At 37.0% G+C, this 20,856-nt stretch overlaps 1 protein-coding gene across 3 annotated transcripts in view; it reads right to left on the reverse strand.

Moving 5' to 3' along the window:
- Positions 1-4,763: 4,763 nt before the first annotated feature.
- Positions 4,764-20,856, reverse strand: part of UNC80 (unc-80 homolog, NALCN channel complex subunit) — a 221,106-nt gene continuing 205,013 nt past the window's right edge. For 2 of the 3 annotated variants that reach the window (XM_065927672.1, XM_065927673.1), the window contains 6 exons: positions 17,802-17,940; positions 15,226-15,282; positions 8,606-8,687; positions 7,549-7,660; positions 6,309-6,508; positions 4,764-5,030 (listed from right to left, as the gene is read on the reverse strand). In XM_065927672.1, coding sequence (XP_065783744.1) covers positions 4,764-5,030; positions 6,309-6,508; positions 7,549-7,660; positions 8,606-8,687; positions 15,226-15,282; positions 17,802-17,940 — 857 coding nt within the window. The remainder of the gene's footprint in view (positions 5,031-6,308; positions 6,509-7,548; positions 7,661-8,605; positions 8,688-15,225; positions 15,283-17,801; positions 17,941-20,856) is intronic. The other variant, XM_065927674.1, reaches the window with a different exon arrangement.

The following is a 20,856-nucleotide window of genomic DNA, read 5'->3' on the forward strand; positions in this document are numbered from 1 at the left end:
GCCACCTGGGAAGCCGCAAAGATACAGTATCAGTTGTGAATTCAGCCAGTTCTTTTCAATGAAAATGATTAGCCTGAAGCCTCAACCACCAGATCAGTTGGAACCTAAGGAATGATGCTGTTGACCTTTTCTGACCCTGATGTCTTTAATCACTAAATCAGGGACTGTCCACCCACCAAGCCCCTTCCTGAATACACATGTACTCTTAGTTTAAACCTTAACAGCGCCCCTCCCCCCCAAACCAAAAGAGGAAAAACATAATACCCACTTTCCCTGTTGGGGAGACGCTACTTTGGGAAAGATTCTCACTCTTATTTATTGCTGCAAGCAATATATCCTTCCTTCTCGAATCTTTGGCCTGGTTGTGTCTTTTGGCTTGATTCCCACAAAGAGAGGAACATAGTTTTTGCAGTAACAAATTCACATGGAAAAAAAAAAAGAAAGTTTAGTAAGAGCATTACTTTGAGTTTAAGGGTAAGGCACTTTGTATAAAAGACAGAACTGTGATGGTAAACTTGGATCCCATGGTGATTCTGGCCACAATCAGAGAATAACCTGGCCCTTAACATTCCTCTTGGGAAATCTACCAGTCCTTCCAAATGATCATACTTGAGCAGAGAAGTCCTACTGGGGAATTTGTCTCTCAATGTGCGCATTCTCCTTAATTTTGAAAGTTAGGATTGGAAAGCATGAGTAGAATGGAGTTCATTTGGAAAAGGGAGGAATTAGAGGTATTGAACTGAAAGGTGACTTTAGGCCAGACTATGAGGGTTGAGGAGGAATGTCAAGATGAACTCCAGGGATCCAAAACAAAACACACCTCAGGGTCTAAAATGAACACTTTCCTGAATGAGTTAACCTATTTCCTGTGTTGAAAGTGAAAGTGAAGTCGCTCAGTCGTGTCCACTCTTTGCCCCACGGGCTGTAGCCTACCAGGCTCCTCGGTCCATGGGATTTTCCTGGCAAGAATACTGGAGTGGGTTGCCATTTCCTTCTCCAGGGGATCTTCCTGACCAAGGGTTCGAGCCTGGGTCTCCCGCATTATAGGCAGACGCTTTACCGTCTGAGCCACCAGGAAAGCCCTGTGTTGAAAAATGAGAAATGAAACTCAATCAGGCATCTTAAATATTTTTAGATTTATTTTATTATATGTGCATATTCAAACACAGAAGTCTTATCTTTCATAAATATCTTTCATAAACATTTCAATATTTATTCATATGCATTTTTTCCATGCTCTTTGGTCATTTCAGTATTCATAACAAACTTTATAGTCATCTGAGGGAAATCAGCTGTGTAGTCAATCTTTTGCTTTTACCTGTAAAATGGCTAATAAAGGATTTTCATCCTGCAGTCACAGTGACTTTTGAAAAATATGGAGGTACGTTGATCTGTAATCCTAAATGATCCGAAAACAACATAAGTAAATTTGTCTTAAGTTTTTCCAAATACATTCTGCCCTAACTTATTTTTATTCTCCTGAGTGTCAAACCAAACTTTGTTTCTGAAAAGGTGCAGTTAGGACCCATTGAAGTAAATGAGGAAGTGAGATTTCCTAGTCACTGCCAAGATAAGGCCATGGACTTGGAAGTGTGAGGTGACAGGGCAACAGCAAAACTCGATGTGATAGCAGCAAATTACGGAGACTGTTAAAGTCTCCGCATAACGTGACGGAGGGCATTTAATTTTATATTGGACTGTCATTCTATTTATGACCTTTCCTTCCCTGTTCGTCCCAACATACAATCTGTTCCTGTTCAGATACTCTCAGAGCTGGACAGCAGAGTTGAGAATGTTTTTCATTGATCAAAGGGACAAATACTAAAGAAAGTACTCTTGGTATTCTGCCCAGAGTACTCTTGGAGGCTTGAAATAGTAAACACATTACTTCCAGCCTATTCAACAAGCCCAAACCAGACCCCCAAATTCTACGGATTTTTCTCCCAGTATTGTCGTGCCCATTTATGCCTTTTGACACTGTAGTTCTAAGTGCCTTGTTCCAATGCACTCAATGACTCAGTTTCATTTTTGGAAAAAAGAAGTAAAACTTAGCTAAAAGAATTACAGAAAGCAGCAAATACTGAAAAACGAAAGTTAAATGTTTTGTTGTATAAAATGGTGTATCCAGAATTTGAACTGCTTTAATTGAATCTGAGTAAATCTACACCCACTGTTGTGGAGGACACATGCTCATTCCAAGGTTTCTCAAAAGTTAATTTCAGAAGAGCAATCCCTTGGTTGAGTCCAATTTTTTTATACATGGGAAGTAGGTGTCTGTTTTCATTTTCCTCTGAACAAGATAAATATTATTAAGTATCATAGCTTAAGAAATGATCTAGTATTACCAATACTATATTTATCATATGTAATAATTAACTTTTAGTCATATACTCAATAACATTTTGAATTATAAAAAATTGTTACTTATCTTGATCTTTTTCTAATCTTCTCCAACTTTTTTTTTTAAATAATTATTCCTTCAAACTCCAGGGAACAGTATTCCTGAGAATACATCTTGTAACAATCTTATGCACATACATGTATTTTATCAATTACACACAGACATTTAACACATTACATTCAACACATTTAAGGGCACCTTAAATGGAACAGATGTATACATCTGTAAAATCTCCATAGTCCCAGTATGAAAACATTCCTATTCTATAAGGCCCTGTTTGTCAGAGTGGAGGCTTTTTTGCAAGGTACAACATTACTTAGCTTATTGGAAAAGTTTCCAACAGACTTCCATAACACTAGAGTGAAGGAATCAGGCTAAAAGGCAGACAGGTCAGCATAGTCATGTTCAACACAGTCTATTACTTTTTAAATATATATAAAGGTATATAGGATTCTGGTCAGATATTTAACAATCTTCTTCGACCCTTTTACTTTTTAAATACTTGATACAATTATACACAGAGAATTTGAGTCAAGCATCAAGGAACTGGAACAAAACACGCACATATAGGAGACTCATATAGCCCAGACATTTGTAATTACCAAACATAAGGCCTCTAACACTAAGGGAGCAGCATAATTTTAAGCAGATGAAATATATCAACTTAGCAAGAATCATAAAACCACTTCTTTATGTGTATTTCTGCATTTGAGAACTCAGCATTAAGCATAAATGTCCTGAAAATATTGTAAAACATAGGTCATTTACCACCTCTGTTTTCTGAATGTTTAGATTTGAAATGTTTAGTTTTGTCCTTTAACTCACAGATATTTTTCATTCTATTAGTGAATGAGACCAAAACCCCAAATTATATTGGAAAATATAAATCACAATAAAAAACAATGCCTCTTTAATAAGCAATGCTGACAGAAAAATAATTTTCCTTTGTGATTTGGGTGGGTTTAACAGGTCTCCTTTATATATACATATGCATTTCATAACCATAGTCAAAGTTTAAGTGTACAGAATGGGTTCTAAATTCATTGCCATGTAATTGTAGTCTAAACTGTAGCTTGAGTGCTAGAAAACACATACACAAACCCCACCACCATACCAATTTAGGTATGTATATGAGTTTTTATAAGCTTAGAAGTTATGTGACAATTTTCTAATATAAACTGTTAAAGTTTTGAAATTTAATCTTGAACTGTAAGATGCCAAGTCCTACTACAGGATTAATAACACACTAAATATGGCCTCATGAGCCTCCTAAGTTTTATTCTTTTCTTGAAGTAACTGAACTTCAAGTTAAAGTAAAATATACAAACTGTGTCTATAAAGAAATTGCACACTTTATTTTTTCTTCATAAGCTTAACATCTAAAGGATCATATAAATTTGTTAACATTGAGAAAAGCTATTTCATTGAACCAGTTCTAATAACACTAATCTTAATATCTGAAAATATGCCCTTAAGGGCAGGCACAGGACACTGTAAGGGAAAATAATTAAATTTCCCGATATTTTCCAATGTTGGCATTGATGTCATCAGGGCTAGAAGTAAGAATACCATCTCTTTCTAGCTGTTATATTTATATTTAATTTTTATCATATTATAGGCTATTTATGTCTTCTTAATTTAGAATTATGTCTGATAATTTCTAGAATATTCTCTGTGTTGATTATGAAATGGAATGATCTGATGGCATTAGCATTTTGACTTACAATATGTAATGAAAATGACAGTTAAAAAATAAATTGAAAAGTTCACAGTTCTAAAAATAGTATTTTTTCCTCTTCTAAATGGGTATATTTTTGATCCAAAAAAAAAAAAAAATGGCTGCAAGCTTATTTGCTATTAATATTTAGTTTCCCCAAACTAATATTTTCCTCTTGATTATTTTTTATGTAAATTGCTACTTGTATAGCCACCTGATTTAATGTTTTTGAAATTAGAAAAATAAACATTTGCATGAGATGTATTATGTAACCTCAAAAAATTACATTAGTTTTTTAGAATACATTACTTCTTAATATTCCTAGGTAAGCAGCTCTGTAATATTATACATTTTTAACTGCTCAAGGCTTCTTGAATCATAAACAATGTGCAGTGAAATGGCTCTGTCCCTTTATTCCTCCCTGGATTTCATGGTCTTTACACAACCAAACCATCTTAGCCATTACTTTTTTAAAGATGTTCATGAAACAACATGCACATTGGCAGAAAAATCTACTGGGATTTGTGCTACCCATTGGGTGTAAAGTGCTGTGTTTTCATATATTCCAAGTGAACGTTTTCAACTTTCAGCAAACTGATCCCTTCCACATCTTGTCTACACCTACAACACTTAAAAGGTACAGAACTAAACATGAGATTCATCTAGGTCTACATCTGTTTCCCCCCGCTCCGTGGGAGTAAAAGGGAACTGGCTCGCCAGCAGGGGGTTCTCCATGCCATTTTCCTCACTGATGTGAAGAACAGTGTCTCCGTGCTGTAGGAGGATGGATGTCTCAAGGCCCGTGAAGTCATCAGGGTCTGAGAGTTGCGTAGAGAGGGGGCTGTGTGCCGTAGCACCTGGTACTTCTGTGTCCTCCTTCCTTCCTCCTTCTTCAGCTGGCGGGATCTCACCCTATGACCAAAAGGATCGTCACATTGAGAGGTAGGATGGATACCAGGAAAGAGGATCAAAAAATACTGTTGTCCAGCTGTGACTGGAAAGGAATCGCAAGGCTGGACCTAGTTTAGCCTTTGGTATATGCGAGATTTTATATAGGCCCTTTCAACTTTCTAAGTCTCAGTTTTCTAACCTGTTGCATGAGCCTCATTTTTTGCTCTGCTCACCTTGTAGACTGTGAGGGTAAATGAGATAAAGGTATTACAATGATTTTAACCATTAAAGACTTTAAAAATGTATATAGTATATTGCCCCTTAGCTCTCTTTAAATACCACATGAGAAGAACGTGGGATTAAAACAACAGGAAAAATATCTAAAGAGCAACAAAAAAAGATCAAAACAAAAGTTCCTCTCAGAAGATTCTATATTTAAAGGGCTTCCTTGGTGGCTCAGATGGTAAAGAATCCACCTTCATTGTAGGAGACGCAAGAGACGTGAGTTTGATCCCTGGGTTGGGAAGCTCCCCTAGAGAAGGCAATGGATACCCCTTCCAGAATTCTTGCCTGAGAAATCCCATGGACAGAGGAACCTGGCAGCCAGTCCAGAGGGGTCGCAAACAGTAGGACATGACTGAGTGACTAAGTATGTATTTAAAGGTTTCATCTAAATTGGTAACTTTATTATTTTTTTTAATTGAACTGTCATCCATGTATAGTATACTGGTTTTCAATGGTAATTTTATTTTTTAAAATTTTATTTACTTATTTATTTTTGACTGTGCTAGGTGTTGCTGCACATGGGTTTTCCTTAATTGTGGCGAGTGGGGCCTACTCTTTCACTGAGGTACGCTGGATTTTCACTGCGGTGGTTTCTCCGCTATGCAGTGCGGGCTCTAGGGCATGGGCTCAGTAGTTGTGGTACACAGGCTTAGATGCTCCGTGGCTCTTGGTCTGGGATATCTTCCCAGACCAAGGATTGAACCTGTGTCCCCTGCATTGGCAGGCAGATTCTTAACCAATGGGCCTCCAGGGAAACCCTCAGTGGTCATTTAATTATGAAATATTTCTTAGTTTTTTCATAACAAAGAGTATAAAGACTTCTGTTATTCCTTCTCAAGTAGATATACTCTTGGCCATACATTTCAATTGATTTTTTTTTCATAATGATAGGATCAGTGTCTGACGAAACATTACTGACTCAGACTCAAATGATATGGATGACTTTTACATATCACCATTCCTAGACAGACATATGTGAAGGGCAAAACTTGCCTGTTTCTCCAGGGCCCTCACCTGCTTGGGAGACAGGCTGTGAAGATCAGCAACAACAATGGCGGGGGAAGACGTCAGCACTGGCTTGTCCATTCCTTCCGGCTTCCTGGATGGGGCTGGGCTGCAGCCCTGTGGCTGGCCTGTGGCAGGAAGTGTGTCTGTTGGGGCACCTGCTGGCTCTGGCTGGGCCTCGATGAAGGTCACAGATCGTTTTTGGTCCGCTGTAGGTCGGAAATAGAGCAGTAAATCGGAATAGGAGGATAGTAAGTTGGCTTAATAATTGGCCTTAACCAGTGTCTCCTGACTTTCTTAGTAAAGACATTGCTGGTTTACCAAAAAATGAGAGCACATTAGGCCATTAGGTACATGTTCTGATTTTTACCTTCTTAGGGGCTTTCCTCATAGCTCAGCCGGTAAAGAATCTGCCTGCAGTGCAGGAGACCCAGGTTCAATCCCTGGGTCAGGAAGATCCCCTGGAGAAGGAAATGGCTACCCACTCCAGTATTCTCGCCTGGAAAATCCCATGGACGGAGGAGCCTGGTGGGCTGCAGTTCATGGGGTCCCAAAGAGTTGGGCATGACTAAGCAACTAACACTTCACTTCACTTCTTACAAACAGTAGCACATGGGTAGAAAAATCACTTTTAAACAACCTTTTTGCATAAATTGTTTTTCATAAAAACAAGATCAGTACAGAGCATTAAGTGAACTTGGTCATTGCTCATAACAACTGCCAACAGGAATTAAAAGTTCCTATTACTCATCATTCCCTCGTCTTTGGTAAGACATATAACAAACCCAGTTCCTGGCTTGGGTAAATAAAACACAACCTTCTATCATCAAATTTCATAGCATTTGTGGTTCAACTTGGACTTCCCAGACCAGGGATTAAACTTGTGTCCCCTGCATTTGGCAGGCAGATTCTTAACCATGGAAGCTCAAGGAAGCCCTCAATAGTAATTTTAATTATTAAATATTTCTTAGTTTTTTCATAGCAAAGAGTATAAAGACTTTTGTAAAGACAATTCCCAAAGACAAGGGAATTATTCATTTACCTAGGTGCATGACGAGAGAGGTGGGATTGAGGAAGAAGAGGGGGAAAAAAGGCACTCAAGTTTCCTGGGAAACTTCTTCCCTTTTCCTAGTGGCTTCCAAAGGTGTGTTTACTGCATGACCCTCAGTCTCTGAAGGCCTTCCCTGCTGTGTGGCAGGGCAGTGGGCCGTGTGTCAATGTCTACCCAGAGGGTCACAGGAGGCCTCACCGGATGGCTTTGTCTTAGGTTGAATGCTCCTGCGGGTGGTTGACAGCCGAGCCCCATGGCGGTTTCTGGGTTCAGTCTGAGTCTTCTGACGTGATAGTAGAGGACGCCTTAGCTAAAGGGAATAGGCAGAAGAAAAAGCTAGCAGGAAGGATCTAACTGCTGGGAGGAAAGACTGAATTCAGAGGATTCTATGGTTTGTTCTCTTCTTTGAGGGTCTCTGTGGAGTCTTATGATTGTTCCTTACATCCTTAGCCAATAAAATAAACTTCTTCCTGCATATTTAAATGCAAGTACTTATATAATTCTGGTATCCCCTTTAACCAACCCTATATTCTATCTTATGATTATTACCCCTTAATATAGCTTAAGAACATTAATAGAAATTAAAATAGTCATAGTAAGAATTTCAGGATACAAAACTAGCAGTGATTGCTTACCAGTCAGCCTTTGCTCACCCAAAAGCTGTAGCTGAATATGTTCTAACTTTGAAGGAAAGACTGATGAAAAACATCCTAGATTCTGCGAAAATGTCCAACCTCCAAATCAGTGTGGGGATGTTCCCATCAAAGCCACAGCACAAAACCTCATTTAGATTTTTATTTAGATGGTAACATAAAGGAAACCTACCCCACCAAAGGGAATTTTTAAGGATAATCTTTACTTCAATTTCAGTTTTAAATAGACTCATTAATCTTGAAATGAGGAAGAAAGGATGACTGTCTCTGCCTCTCTACAGAAAGAAGCCTGCAGCAAACTTAATAACAAATCTTCCATGGTCAGTAGTTTGACTGGCAATGGTTTCTGGATAGGGAGCAAATAAAAATATGAGCCCACCTATTTCACCAAGAGACCAGGTTTGCTAATAAGATGCAGAGTGAAAAACAGAAGCCCCAGACTCTCCACTTTGCCCAAGCACTTGCCATGTTTTAAAGTTGCTCTGTACTGCTTATTTCAGGTGGGGAATAAATATTTCAGGTAAGAGTCTTAATATACAGTAAAAGTTGACTAGGGCTTCCCTTTCACCGGATGCCTCCCCTGCCCCGGCAGGCCCGCTTACCTGCCGCAGGCCCCTCTTCCTCCCCAGTGGCGGCTGAATGAGAAGGTTCTGTTGGCCAGGCTCACTCTGCACGCTTGCCACCCTGTCAAGAGCGTCACCAGTGTCAGCGTGCCCGGAGCAGGCACGTGAGACCATCCTCTGGTGGGTGTTAGTCAAAATCACTTACAGGAAACAGTCACTTCAAAGATACCATTATCTTTGAAGGAGGGTTAGGAAAGGACCCCTGGGATGGGAATTTCCACAGGTTTGGGAAGGAGGACACGAGGCCTTGTAGCCCCAAGCTGCCAAAATTGAGATTCTGTTTTCAATCACTGATGCCCGTCTGTCATTCAGCAAAACATCGATTCGATCACACCCCTGGTTTGGAAGCCACCAAAAGGTTTAACATGTCATATGCTAATCTCAATTTTTTTTTTTCAAGGGTAAGGAGAAAGGTGGTGACGAACAAACACGAACAATTCTATCACATGGATGGGAACACCTTTTAAAATATTTCAATTTACATGAAAATAAGATGGACAGATATCAAACACATCAGACACAGAATCCATTTGGGTGAAGGGTCACATTCAACACATGTTTGCAGCCTGAAGTCTCTGTGACTGAGTAAATAGTCACATAGGTAGACAATGAAAATGTCTTTAAAAGTGATTTTAGATTTATAAGGCTGGCAAAGTAATTAAGCTATCATTACTGCTTAGTAGCTTAATTAATATCGAATAGCTGCACCCAAATATAGCACACAATTTGTAAAAGTTACAACCTGCTCCTCCCAAATTTACTGTGTATGTGTGTCTTTTATAGGCAAAAATGGCTACCCGCAATGGTCCCTATTTTAGTATTGGGTGAAGCTGAAAACACTGTCATGGACCCATGATCCTTTTTCATTCTGCATGCATGTATAATAGGGATTTATAATGGGAGTGGAGGTGAAAAAAAGAAATATATTGTGCCCCAGAGAACATTGTAATCCTGTGGATGATGCCAATGTGATTAATTAACTTCGGCTTTGCCTTTGCAAAAGGAGAGTCATCTACAAATAGTTTTTACAGTAAAATATTCCACAGAGGAATGTAGCGTCAGCAACTGTCCATGAAAAGGAAAAGACTGTATGCATTCATTGCCATTTAAAAAAAAAAATGAGCTCCCTGTAGTTGTAGGGAGAGAAGTCAATGGCAAGATGGACAATCAGACATTTCCCCTATAATTAATCATTACATGGTTGACACAGTCACGTGTCATTTTTTAAAAGTCTTACTCATATTTCCACTAGAAGAAAAATCAATGATTCCCAAATGGAGTTTACCATAGTTTTTCTGAAATAAGGAAGTAATTATATAATAATTAGGCCATTTGGGATACATGAAATTCCATAAAGAGTTTTTAAAACAGGTGTTTCTTTAGACTTTCTTATTCTCCTGAATATCAAGTTCAAAAAGATCAATGTACATTGTTTTTATACATATATAACCTTGTACCATAAATGACCTTTCTATGTAGATGGAAAATTACCTCAAAGGAACAATGCAGTAAATCCTGATAAGCAATACAGACTAAGTTGCTGGCATGTTTGAAATGACATCTCCTTATTAATTATACATTTTAATATGTGTCTTAAACTGGAAAGAGTGAGTATTCAATTACCATATGCACAAAAGTAGAAACAAGTTTTTCCCAAAGACCAAGCAAAGCTTTCACTGGAATGGATTCTTCATTGACATCTAAATATTACCTCAGTTCCCTTGGCCATAAAGGGAGGTTAATACTTACCATCTACCTCCCATTAAGGTAGAGAAGAGAAGTTAGTCAATGTAAAATGATTTGAACATGAAAAGTGATGCAACATAGTATGCTTCATTGTTTTACATCTGTAATGAGTTTATTGCTTCTAGAACACCAGAAGGAAGTAAGTAATAAAAAGTCTTAAAAATAATTGGGCAGAGAAAATGAAATAGAGGCAGTCCGCTTGTTTCACTTTTATTCAGTAATCTGAGATTGTGAGAAAAAAAATGGTGCAAGAAAAGAAATACATGTCACTCAGGGAGTGTTAAATGCCAAAACATAATGGTAATTTCACGATGATTATTCCAAGGAAGAATCAAAAGCATCAAAATTTTCTCTATGGATAGAGAGGTTTAATCTAAGAAATGGATCAGGTTTATAGATTTAGTATTTAGTTGCTTTATATAAATGATACAGTTAGTGTTTCATGGAATGCACATATCAATGATTAAATTATAGAACATTCCCTTGGAAATACAGCTCAGCTAATATATTCTCCCTAAAAATATGATGCTAACATGCTTATATTTGGAACATCAAAGTCTGGCTTAACTGTGTGCAGAGGATACATTAGTAATAAACAACCAGAGAAATTAATAATAGAAGTAATGCACACAGAAGTAATTTTGGGTCTATATCAAATTGGAGTTGCACATAAAATGTGGTTTCAGTTTTATTCTCCCCATGTCATGTAATATTTCTGTCATGTGCAGGATTTCTGATATGTGACTATCCGGTATGCAATATAACACCAGTCAGAAGACCATGGTGTCTGCCCTAAGCACCTCTCTAGAGAAAACAGATTCCCTAAAAATTTTAATCTTGGGAATGAAAAATGGCTGATTTCCACTGTTTTGTCAAATAAAAAGGTAAAACCATAAGTATAAAAGCAAACAAAACTTTCTAAATTGAAGTTAAATCATCCTTGGTATTTCTGAGTCACTAAGCAATATTACTCTGGCAAACAATCTGGGTTTTAGAGAAGTAAATATGGTTCTTGGCAGAACTGGTATGAGTCAACTGTCTACAAAAACCAAAGATCTTACTCAAAATGCAAGAAAGTAATTTATAAGCTAGAAAAATTTAGACAATGTTAGAAGACAATTCTGGCACAAATAACTTCTTTTCTCTCATTTCAGCATGAAGACTTGGAGTGTATAAATATGTTGTTTAGTTGCTAAGTCGTGTCCGACTCTTTTGCATTGCAGGTGGATGGATTCTTTACACCTGAGCCACAGGGGAAGCGCCATATACAATTAATATGTATGCATATCCTAATGAAATACATATCTAATGGTATTTCTTAAAGGATAGGGAAACAAAAGGCCATTCAGTAATGCAATAAAAATTTCTGTCACTCATCTCAAAGTACAAAAAAAAGTGTATTTCAACACAGAAACAGAATTCAAAATAAAAGTTTTAAGTAAAAGTACTGGGTGAAATTAGTATATAGGAAATGAATTTGTATTTTCATTGCTTTTATCTATACTTTTAGTTTTAATTTTATTATGGTTAGAGAAATCTGGAGGGGGAACAAAAGGCACACAGCAGAGCCATTTTCACTGGGTGATTGCCTTGTGCTGAGGAATGCATGAGGCCAGTACAGACAGAACCATAAAGCATTTATAGGAAACAGGGACATAAACAGTAGATAAAATCCTACTCTTCCCTTTCCCAGTAAAAGATTAGTGTTTAAAGTTTACTTAGCCTCCACAACATCCAAGAAAATGTATTTTAAATGCCACAGCATTTAGAGATTAGAGACTGGAATTCAGACAAAAAAGGGAAGGATCTGGATCTTAGTTCTCCTGTAAGAACTGATTTAACACCAGGAAAGTACACTTCTCTGTGTATCACAACAGATAAACAGATTTCTTTTAGTTATTAATTCTCAACTCTATAACAAGGTTGTTTTAATCTTTTCTATTTGGGTGTACTTGCCAAATTTTCATAGTTTGGAAATGTGGATGATCATGAGATGGATAGATTATGTTTATTTTGTTTCATGCAGACTATCTATCTTGTTCAAACTTGAGTCACATTCTTATTTTCCACTGTGATTAAAATTACCCTTACAGAATCAAATAGCATTGTAATCTCTTCTCTCTCTCTCTTTTTTAAAGCTAGAGTTGATTGTCAATTCCTTCCTTTCAAAATGTTCTAACATGTCCAAACAAAATTTAATTCTCAAGTATAAACTTCCAGGCTTAAGTGCTTAAATAACATTTTGCATGTTTATATTCTTCTGGTGAGAGAAATATGGCCCATGGTGTGTGTATTTGGGGGTGGGCACAGGGAGGGAAGGTCTACAATGAAGTTTCTGTATTTCTAAGAGCAAAACTCTTAAAGAAGAGAATTCTTCCATGATATACATACTATTGCAATTTATTAGTTCCAAAAGAAAAAGAAATTCACCATAGCATAGTGATTCTTCCTATGAATCTTTATAAGAAACCAGTTAGCACACATTAAAAAAAAATCCTGGAAGAAATTTTCTAAAGGTCTGCAAAATTTTTATTGGTTTCCATCTATTTATCAGGTTATACTATTATCCTGGAGACTTCCTCATTTAGGCCTCAGACCAACTTGCCCATGTTGCCTAAAACGAGTGTTCTTTCAAAAGCAAATCCCCAGAAAATTTATCAAAATGTGGGGTTGGGGTGAGCAGCAGGGTCTATTACTTTCTGTTAGGCATGTTCCTGATATTCTTTAAGCTTTAAGTCAGGTTTTCCTTAGTTGGGGCTCAGGTGTGTGCTAAATGTAATTTACATAGTTAATATCTTACTGCTTCTTTAGAACCTTAAGGATCTGCACCATAAAGAAGTTTCATGCCAAAAATAAGAAAGCCTGGAAACCAAATATAAAAAGTATATATCCTATTTTATAAACCCACCTCTTAGTAATGCCAAAAGTTCCTCTCCTCCAAAGAGAACTTGGTGACATGATAGCGTTTGAGAGATGATTTGCGGTGTATGGCAAAGGTGGATGTGCTACCGCTGTCGGAAGGCCTCTGCACTTGTGGAACTTTTTCGAATCCAAAGTGAGTGTTTCATTTTCTGGTTTCTTAATGATCACTAATGAATCAGGGTGAGTGGCATCCAGAACTCAAACACACCAATTACAGAAACAACAGATCAACAAAAGTTGATCCAAAACAGTCATCAAAGAACTCACATGATTGAGTAACTCATCTATAGATAAAACCTATAGCATTGGCTCTGAACCACCCTCAAATAGCAAGAACTCGGGCTTTATTCCAACCTACAATGGACCAAAGGCAGACTGGATTGGTTTAGACAACTCCAGATTAGTCCATTTGAACCCTAAGCCTGACAAAGAGGGCCAAGTCCTTGGGAGAATTTATAAAAATTAACTCAAACTCTTGTCTTCTCTCACCAACCCCAGACTAGTATTTTATTCAGTAAGAATAGAATTTGGCCTAGTTAGAAAAGATCTGGGAGAAAATCTGATTTAATACTTTCTACTGTCAGTAGGACATTGAAATCATCTTCCTAGCTAGATTCTCCTGTCTTGTATGTAATATTAAGCATTAAATATATAAATGCTTTGAAACCAGTGGTCATGGTGCTAGGCTTGGTTCAGAGCTCTTCCAATACTGTGAACAATGAAAGAAACCAGCTTGAGGACTACTCTGTTCTTCCCTGTCCTTGAAGTTCTCAATAACAGAATTAAGCCTGCACTCTTCAGCACCTCCACATTTACCACCAATAAGAGACTGGTCTATCCAGGCAGGGGCTTGCAAACACAAATGAATGCCATGAATTATGGGGCCAGTAAAAAAACAAAACAAAAAGATACACCTGATGATGCAATAAATTTCCCATTTTCAGTTGCGAAAGAAAATGTGAAATCTGAACAAGATGCAAAAAATTAAAAAAGGACAGCCTTTCACAGGAACGGCCTCTCAACATTTCCTCATCTTTGTGATACAGCAATAAACACGGGAGCACTCACTATATAATGCAAACCTGAAAGGGAATATTTTCTCTTGAGATGAAACAAAGGCACTCTTAGCATGAACAAGAAGCATTACCCCTAATGAGGATTAGTTGAGAGGTGTGAATCAACAGCACAAGATTAGGAATGTTTGACGTGGTTTATCTGAGTGTTAAAGGTGCAGGCCCCCTTTCTGAAGCTTTAAACCAATAGCCAAACCATTATATCGTTCACATCATGAGAAGTCTCTTACCAAGAAATGTTTGTATCTGATATTTCATGGCAAATTGGGAGTCATCTTAGCACTGGGACAGACACTCTTTATATAAACATGGTTTGAACAAGCTATCATAACAGCCTGTCACATTGCATGCACCAAAGAGAGGAAATTATATAAATCATATTGACATTGGTATTGTTATAACATCACTGTTTTCTTATCACCCATGGTATTGGCTGGAAGACTTGTCTACATTGGGGCTTCCTAATGATGGGGAGTTGTATTAAAAGGCTTTTGAAAAAAAAAAAATTCTTAAAGACTATCAGCATGGGAGGGAATGTTTAGCTGGGATAAATTTGACGTTTTGTATATCAAACTCTTGAGATGGTCCATGGGATAAACCCCTAGAAGAACTCCAGGGATTTTTTTTTTTTTAAGTAAACTTTTTAGGCCATTTGTGATGGAGCTCTGAAGCTGAAAAATGAAAGAGGCTACACCTTTGACTTCCAGGCTCGTGTGTTTATGAGCAACAAAGGGCAAGGAATGGAAATCGATATCAAGACGGGGCGAGAGGAGACAGAGAGACAGAGAGACGGAGGAGACAGGGAACAGCTCGTTTCCCAGCACAGACACCAATACACAGGTAGCTTTGACACTGTACCTAGAGAGGCTGCCCTCGGCGGCCAGGCCCTGGGAGTCATCGAGGACATTAGGTTCACTGCAGGAGGGGTAGGGAGATGAAGCATTTAGGGAAAGAAAATGCAAAGAAATAAAAGAAAAAGAAAGAAAAAAAAAAAAGGCATGCACTTTTCTGCTTCCAAGAACCAAAAATAAATAAATAAATTTAACAGAACAAGGAAGGAAAAGGAGACAGTCAACCATTTCACCTTGTGCTGGGTTGGTCAAGACATAGGACTCAAGGCAATGGGGAGCGGGGGCCTTTAGGTAGATATGACTCTTAGAGGAGTGATCTATTTACTGGTCAGGAGTTGGGACTTGTGATAAGCTCCGAATGGACACAGGAGCTCTGGAACACATTGCGGAATGAGTCTGTAGAAGATGAAACTATCATTCCTTTGATAACCATTTGGCTGGGTGGCTATGACTTTTCACCTGTCTTGTTCTATAATATTTCATTGATCAGGATCCTGCTTCTTTCTTGTGAGTTGTGACCTGATCACACAGAAACCTCTTACCATGAACTGTCACAACCCAACTCTTGGAGCTGATGCCATTAAGAAAAGCAAAGAAAGAACCCGATTGCACCTGCTAATTTTGCAGTGAAAAAGGAAGTGAACGTACAGAAGGAAGACAACTCTGGTATATTCACATGGAACTTGCATTCACCTCCTCACTCCATTCTCTAGTGACTGAATTGTAAATGCCAAAAGAAAAAATCTGTCAGCTTGGTGAAAGAATAGTTAAATAGTTTGTTGATTTATTTGGGTGCCGCTGATTTATTGGGGTGATTTGGGGATTTGTGAGCAGAAACTACATCATACATATTTCTCTCTCTTTTCCTTCAGTGACTGGCTCTGAGCTAAGTGTCCACATGGCACTCAATAAATAGTTGTTAAAATGGATGGAATTAAACTCTTTAGGAAAGTGGAGTGCCTTCCTCTAGAGAATTTCTGTTCACCTATACTGTAAAAATAGCATCCATCCCCAGAAAGAGGCTTTCTAACAGAGAGAAACATCATTACCTTTGCTAGCCCTCCCAAGCATGACTCAAGACCAAAGGGTTTAGCTATATTATTTTTCTGGATTTCTGGTCTATCCATAATAGAACAAATTTTCTCCCCAGAAATGAGATAACTCCTTAATGGATATGTACAAAGGGAGTTGATGGCCTGGTTATGTCATGTAAATAACCAAAAAGTATCTCTACTTAAAGTTCCCTAATTTAAATAAAAACTTTTACATAGACTAATAGTTTTTGTTTATTCTCGATAAAGTTTGCATATTTCTAGAAATTAAAAATAAATCGCTATGTACCAGTATTAACTGCTTGTATGACTTTACATCTTTTTTGGCTATTTTATAATTTGGCTCTCTTTTTTGGTATATTTTATTTATAAGACTTCCTTATCAAAGATAAATTATCAGTAAGTAAAGCAGTATCTTACAATCTTACAATGATAATAATACTTTTATATTACCAATTTTTATAACTCCATAGTATATAAATAATGCTTTCTTTACTATATAATTTAGTTATTAATATTTTATCATTTCCCCCATTTTTAAAATATTCTGAACTATTTGGCTATATTTCACAAATTTTACTTCATCTGTACAGTTCAGGAATGATTTGCTAAAGGATTTAGGTACAGAGTAATTATTTCTGCATATAAATTAAATTTATCTGAGCACAAGAATGTCTCCTGATTGTTCTTATTCTCCATGTATAAGTTATACCACAATAACTCCATAGGTAATAAGAATAAACAATAAACTAGACAAAAAAATAAGACTGATTCTTTGAAAGAATCCAGTTCCTGAAGTAAAAGTCCTGACTCTGAAATAGATGTTTTATTTCTTATGTCATATCATATTCTGTATTACCATATAAATGGTAAACTATATGTATAAAGTTTCAAATCTATATTCTTAGAGGTTAGAGAGCACCAAAGAAAATGTTTTTAAGAGTCTAATTATGGAATCATAAAATTCTATAGGTAGAGAAGTTACCTTAAAAACAGATTTTAGCTAACCTCTCATTTCACAGAGGAGAAAACTGTAGGCTCTTATTAAATGACCCGCCCAAGGTCACACATACTGGCTTAAGTCTTTTTTGCTTTGTTAAGCATCACTACCTCCAACTAAATACTGATGGCATATCAGAAGTCTAAACTATAGACTTCTATATATCCAAGTATATGAAGCCAGTCCTATACACTTGCCAGTACCCATTATTAGCTTAGCTGATAATATATATGAAATACAAGAATGTCATCTGAAAGAAGACCATGAAAGAAGATCATATACCTATTTATAGAAAAATGTTAAGGAGAAACAATGCCTGGATCAGAAATTGAGATCCCCTCGACTTGCCTGACTTAGAAAATGCTGCAAATTGTTGTGCAAACCCTTGTTGAAAATGTGTTTGCATGGTCTACTTGAAAAAAATGGACTGTTTGCTTCTCTTTAGGCCCTTTTTAGTGGAACAGGAGTGAGTTTTCAGAATTGATACCTTTGCCCCCAGATGTGGAGTGTGACATATCCAGGGCTGTTTACCTTTGGCTGGGTAACATGCCCACCTCAGCCTGAGGTGCAGACGTGCTGGAGACATGGCTGGAGAACCGCCTCCTTCCAACGGTGCTCAGGAGGTAAGCCTCTTGTTCACTTACCACACTGGGCATGCTGACAGAGTCATCTGAAAGCGCCAGAGGGGACAGTGTTAGCAAATTATGATGCTGACCAGCAAACCCAGACCAGCTTCGTACCCGGGTTCCATCCTTGACGAGAATACAAGCTTGGGACAATGTCTAAAGTTAAATCATCATTCATCCCTTTGTGCAGATTCAAAACTAAGACCTTTGGGAGCTTATGAAGCATTTTCACTGCTTTTTACATAAGCAGAGACTTTAATAGCTGAGCCTTTAGTGTCACTGAACATTGTCATTTATGAGAATATGAACATTATGAGAACTTTGAGTTAAAGTGACTAGTTACTTCATTTGGTTGAGGGAAACAGCATCAATAAAACATCATGAATGTATCCTTATCTAAAAAACAAAAAAACCTTCTGCAGCTGAGTTTTTAATCTGCACAAAGGGTGAAGGATAGTTCTTCACATCTACACATCTCCCACCCTCAAACAGCTTTCATGAAATAAACGTAAACTTCTTGTCCATTTCTATAAGCCGATTATTTGTAAAAAATCAAGGGGCATTGGCAAATTAAAGATTTCAGAAAAGCTGGACTATAACATTTTAAACATTCCAGAAATAGTTCAGTAAGGGACGGTGTTATTGAACAAATCAAGCATGTTTGACTTTCAAACACTACACTCAGGACATTTCATGATTTTTAGACTGCTGAGGGAAAGACTATTTCAGGTATCTTTTTTTCTGAAAAATATTTAAAAATCTATAAAGTTCAGAAATAAATGCTTGTTTTAATCTAATTTTAAAATTAGAAGTGCACTTATTTTCTTCATAGAAACTGAAATTCATGCATTCAAATCCATATGAAAATTAACTTTAGTATAGTATTTGTGACAAGATGACCTCATTCTAAGTGAGCCAATATTGTTTGTCATTGAACAAGAAACATATCTTGACTAACCTAGGATTTTGGTGAACTTTTACTACCACGTCATCTGACATCACTTATTTAAAATATCCTAAGTGGTCACATTTCTAGAGAAGTTTATTTCAAACTCAGAGATGAGTATATAAAGTCTTGAAATTTTTTAATTTGCTACATAACAACTGACTTGAAGTTGATTCTTGTTATAGAATGGTATTGCCTTTTTAGGTGTGTTCACAGAGTAGAGTATAATCAAATATGCCTTAAAAAACATGAAAAAATGTGGTAGGATAGATTGAGCTATTTCTACTAAGACCTTTCTGGGATTCCAGTAATTTTTCCCCCTCTTACTCAAACTCATATATTACGTAACACTTACCCCTTCAATATTTTTTTTTTTATGATTACATGCATTGCCTTCCATTCTTTTTTTTAAATCTTAAGTATAGTTGATTTACAACGTTGTGTCATTCACTCTTTTGTTAGGTGTTCTTTATCAAAAAATGTCTGTTATCTCCTAGAAAACTCTAAGATTTTAGACAGCAGAGAATATATCCTTCTCATACTTCTTGTTCCTCCTCTTGTTCCTGCTAGGTCTTAACACAGGTCTGATTGCTGAATGGAAAATTTGTTTAATTCAAAGGTGTTAACACTCTAGCTTTCATACTGTATTTCATAAATTAACATACACCCACATCATATTGTCACTGGGACAGTTGTGATTTTGAGAGCAGAAAGATTAGCAAAAACTTGCATACATGTCAGTATAATAATGTTGGCCTTTGGTCAGTGCTATCTCTGTTTATGTCTTCTGCACTAAACTTTTCTTCCCTACTTCCTTCCTACTGCCTTCGTCATCCTCTAATTCATAAGGTTACCTGCAAAATATATTTAACTCTATTAAAGAGAGTTTGTTATCATTTACTATCATTTAAAAAAATTTCTGGGAGAGACTATTTCAACCATTAAAGAAAAATAGATATTACTTTAAGTTCTGGACTATTGCTAGGACTTATAATGAATATGTGAACTGCTAATCCTTGTCCCTCTCAATTTGTTTTTTTGGTCAAGATCTTTCAAGCTTTCCCTAATTACAATTTTAGAATTATTTCCATGAGAAATGATTTAGAAACAATTATGTCTGGAAGTTAGGTACAGAACACTATTATTATCACTTTGTTATCTACTTAACCCTGAAACTAAATCTGGAGATATTACTGACACCTGCTTTGACAAAGTGGTTACTTCTTTCTCTCTCCTACACTTCCAACCGTAGTAGGGTATTAAAGAACTTTCATTCATCTTAATTAATTAAAATTCTAACCTTGACGCTAATTTACTTCTGAGTGGGGCTTTGTTGTTGTTTGGTACAGAAGGGCTCTGAGTAAAGGTCTAGATTTTGTTTTCTTAAGGCATAGACTGCACACTTTACTCTACAGGTTATATCAGAATATCTTTAAAACACAATTGGAAAATAATCAATACAATTAAACTATATTCAATGACAGTGGTATTTAATGAAACTTTTAAAAACTATTATGCATATTTCCCTAGTTTTGTAACACCTAATCTTTAGAAGCCCCTGGGCTGCCTCAGTGGCTGGGGACACTTAAATTGGGTTGTATGCCCTCAAGACATTCCGCTGAGTTTACGTTCTAGACAACATTGCCAACTATTTTTTTCTGAGTTGTGAGCATATGCCTTGCTCACTTTTCTTTGCACTCAGGTCATGTGAGTGCTGTTTTTAAAAGAAACATTTTGGCTCTGCCACATGGCACATGGGCTCTTAGTGCCCTGACCAGGGATGGCACCCTCCTTGCCCCTACATTGGAAGTGCAAAGCCTTAACCACTGGACCACCCAGGAAGTCCTATGTTACCTAAGTGCTGATTGATCTAAACAAGATTGGCCAGGAAAAAGAATAAATGCTCCCCTTAGTTCCTTAAGCACACTTTAAATGGGTTAGTGGAAAGGTTGAATGCATAAACTCAAAGAAAATTTAGGGGTCATTAAAGACTTACTTTTTGCCTAAAATCCTA

The sequence above is a fragment of the Muntiacus reevesi genome, chromosome 3, assembly GCF_963930625.1.
Source record: "Muntiacus reevesi chromosome 3, mMunRee1.1, whole genome shotgun sequence".
Taxonomy (NCBI): Eukaryota; Metazoa; Chordata; class Mammalia; order Artiodactyla; family Cervidae; genus Muntiacus; species Muntiacus reevesi.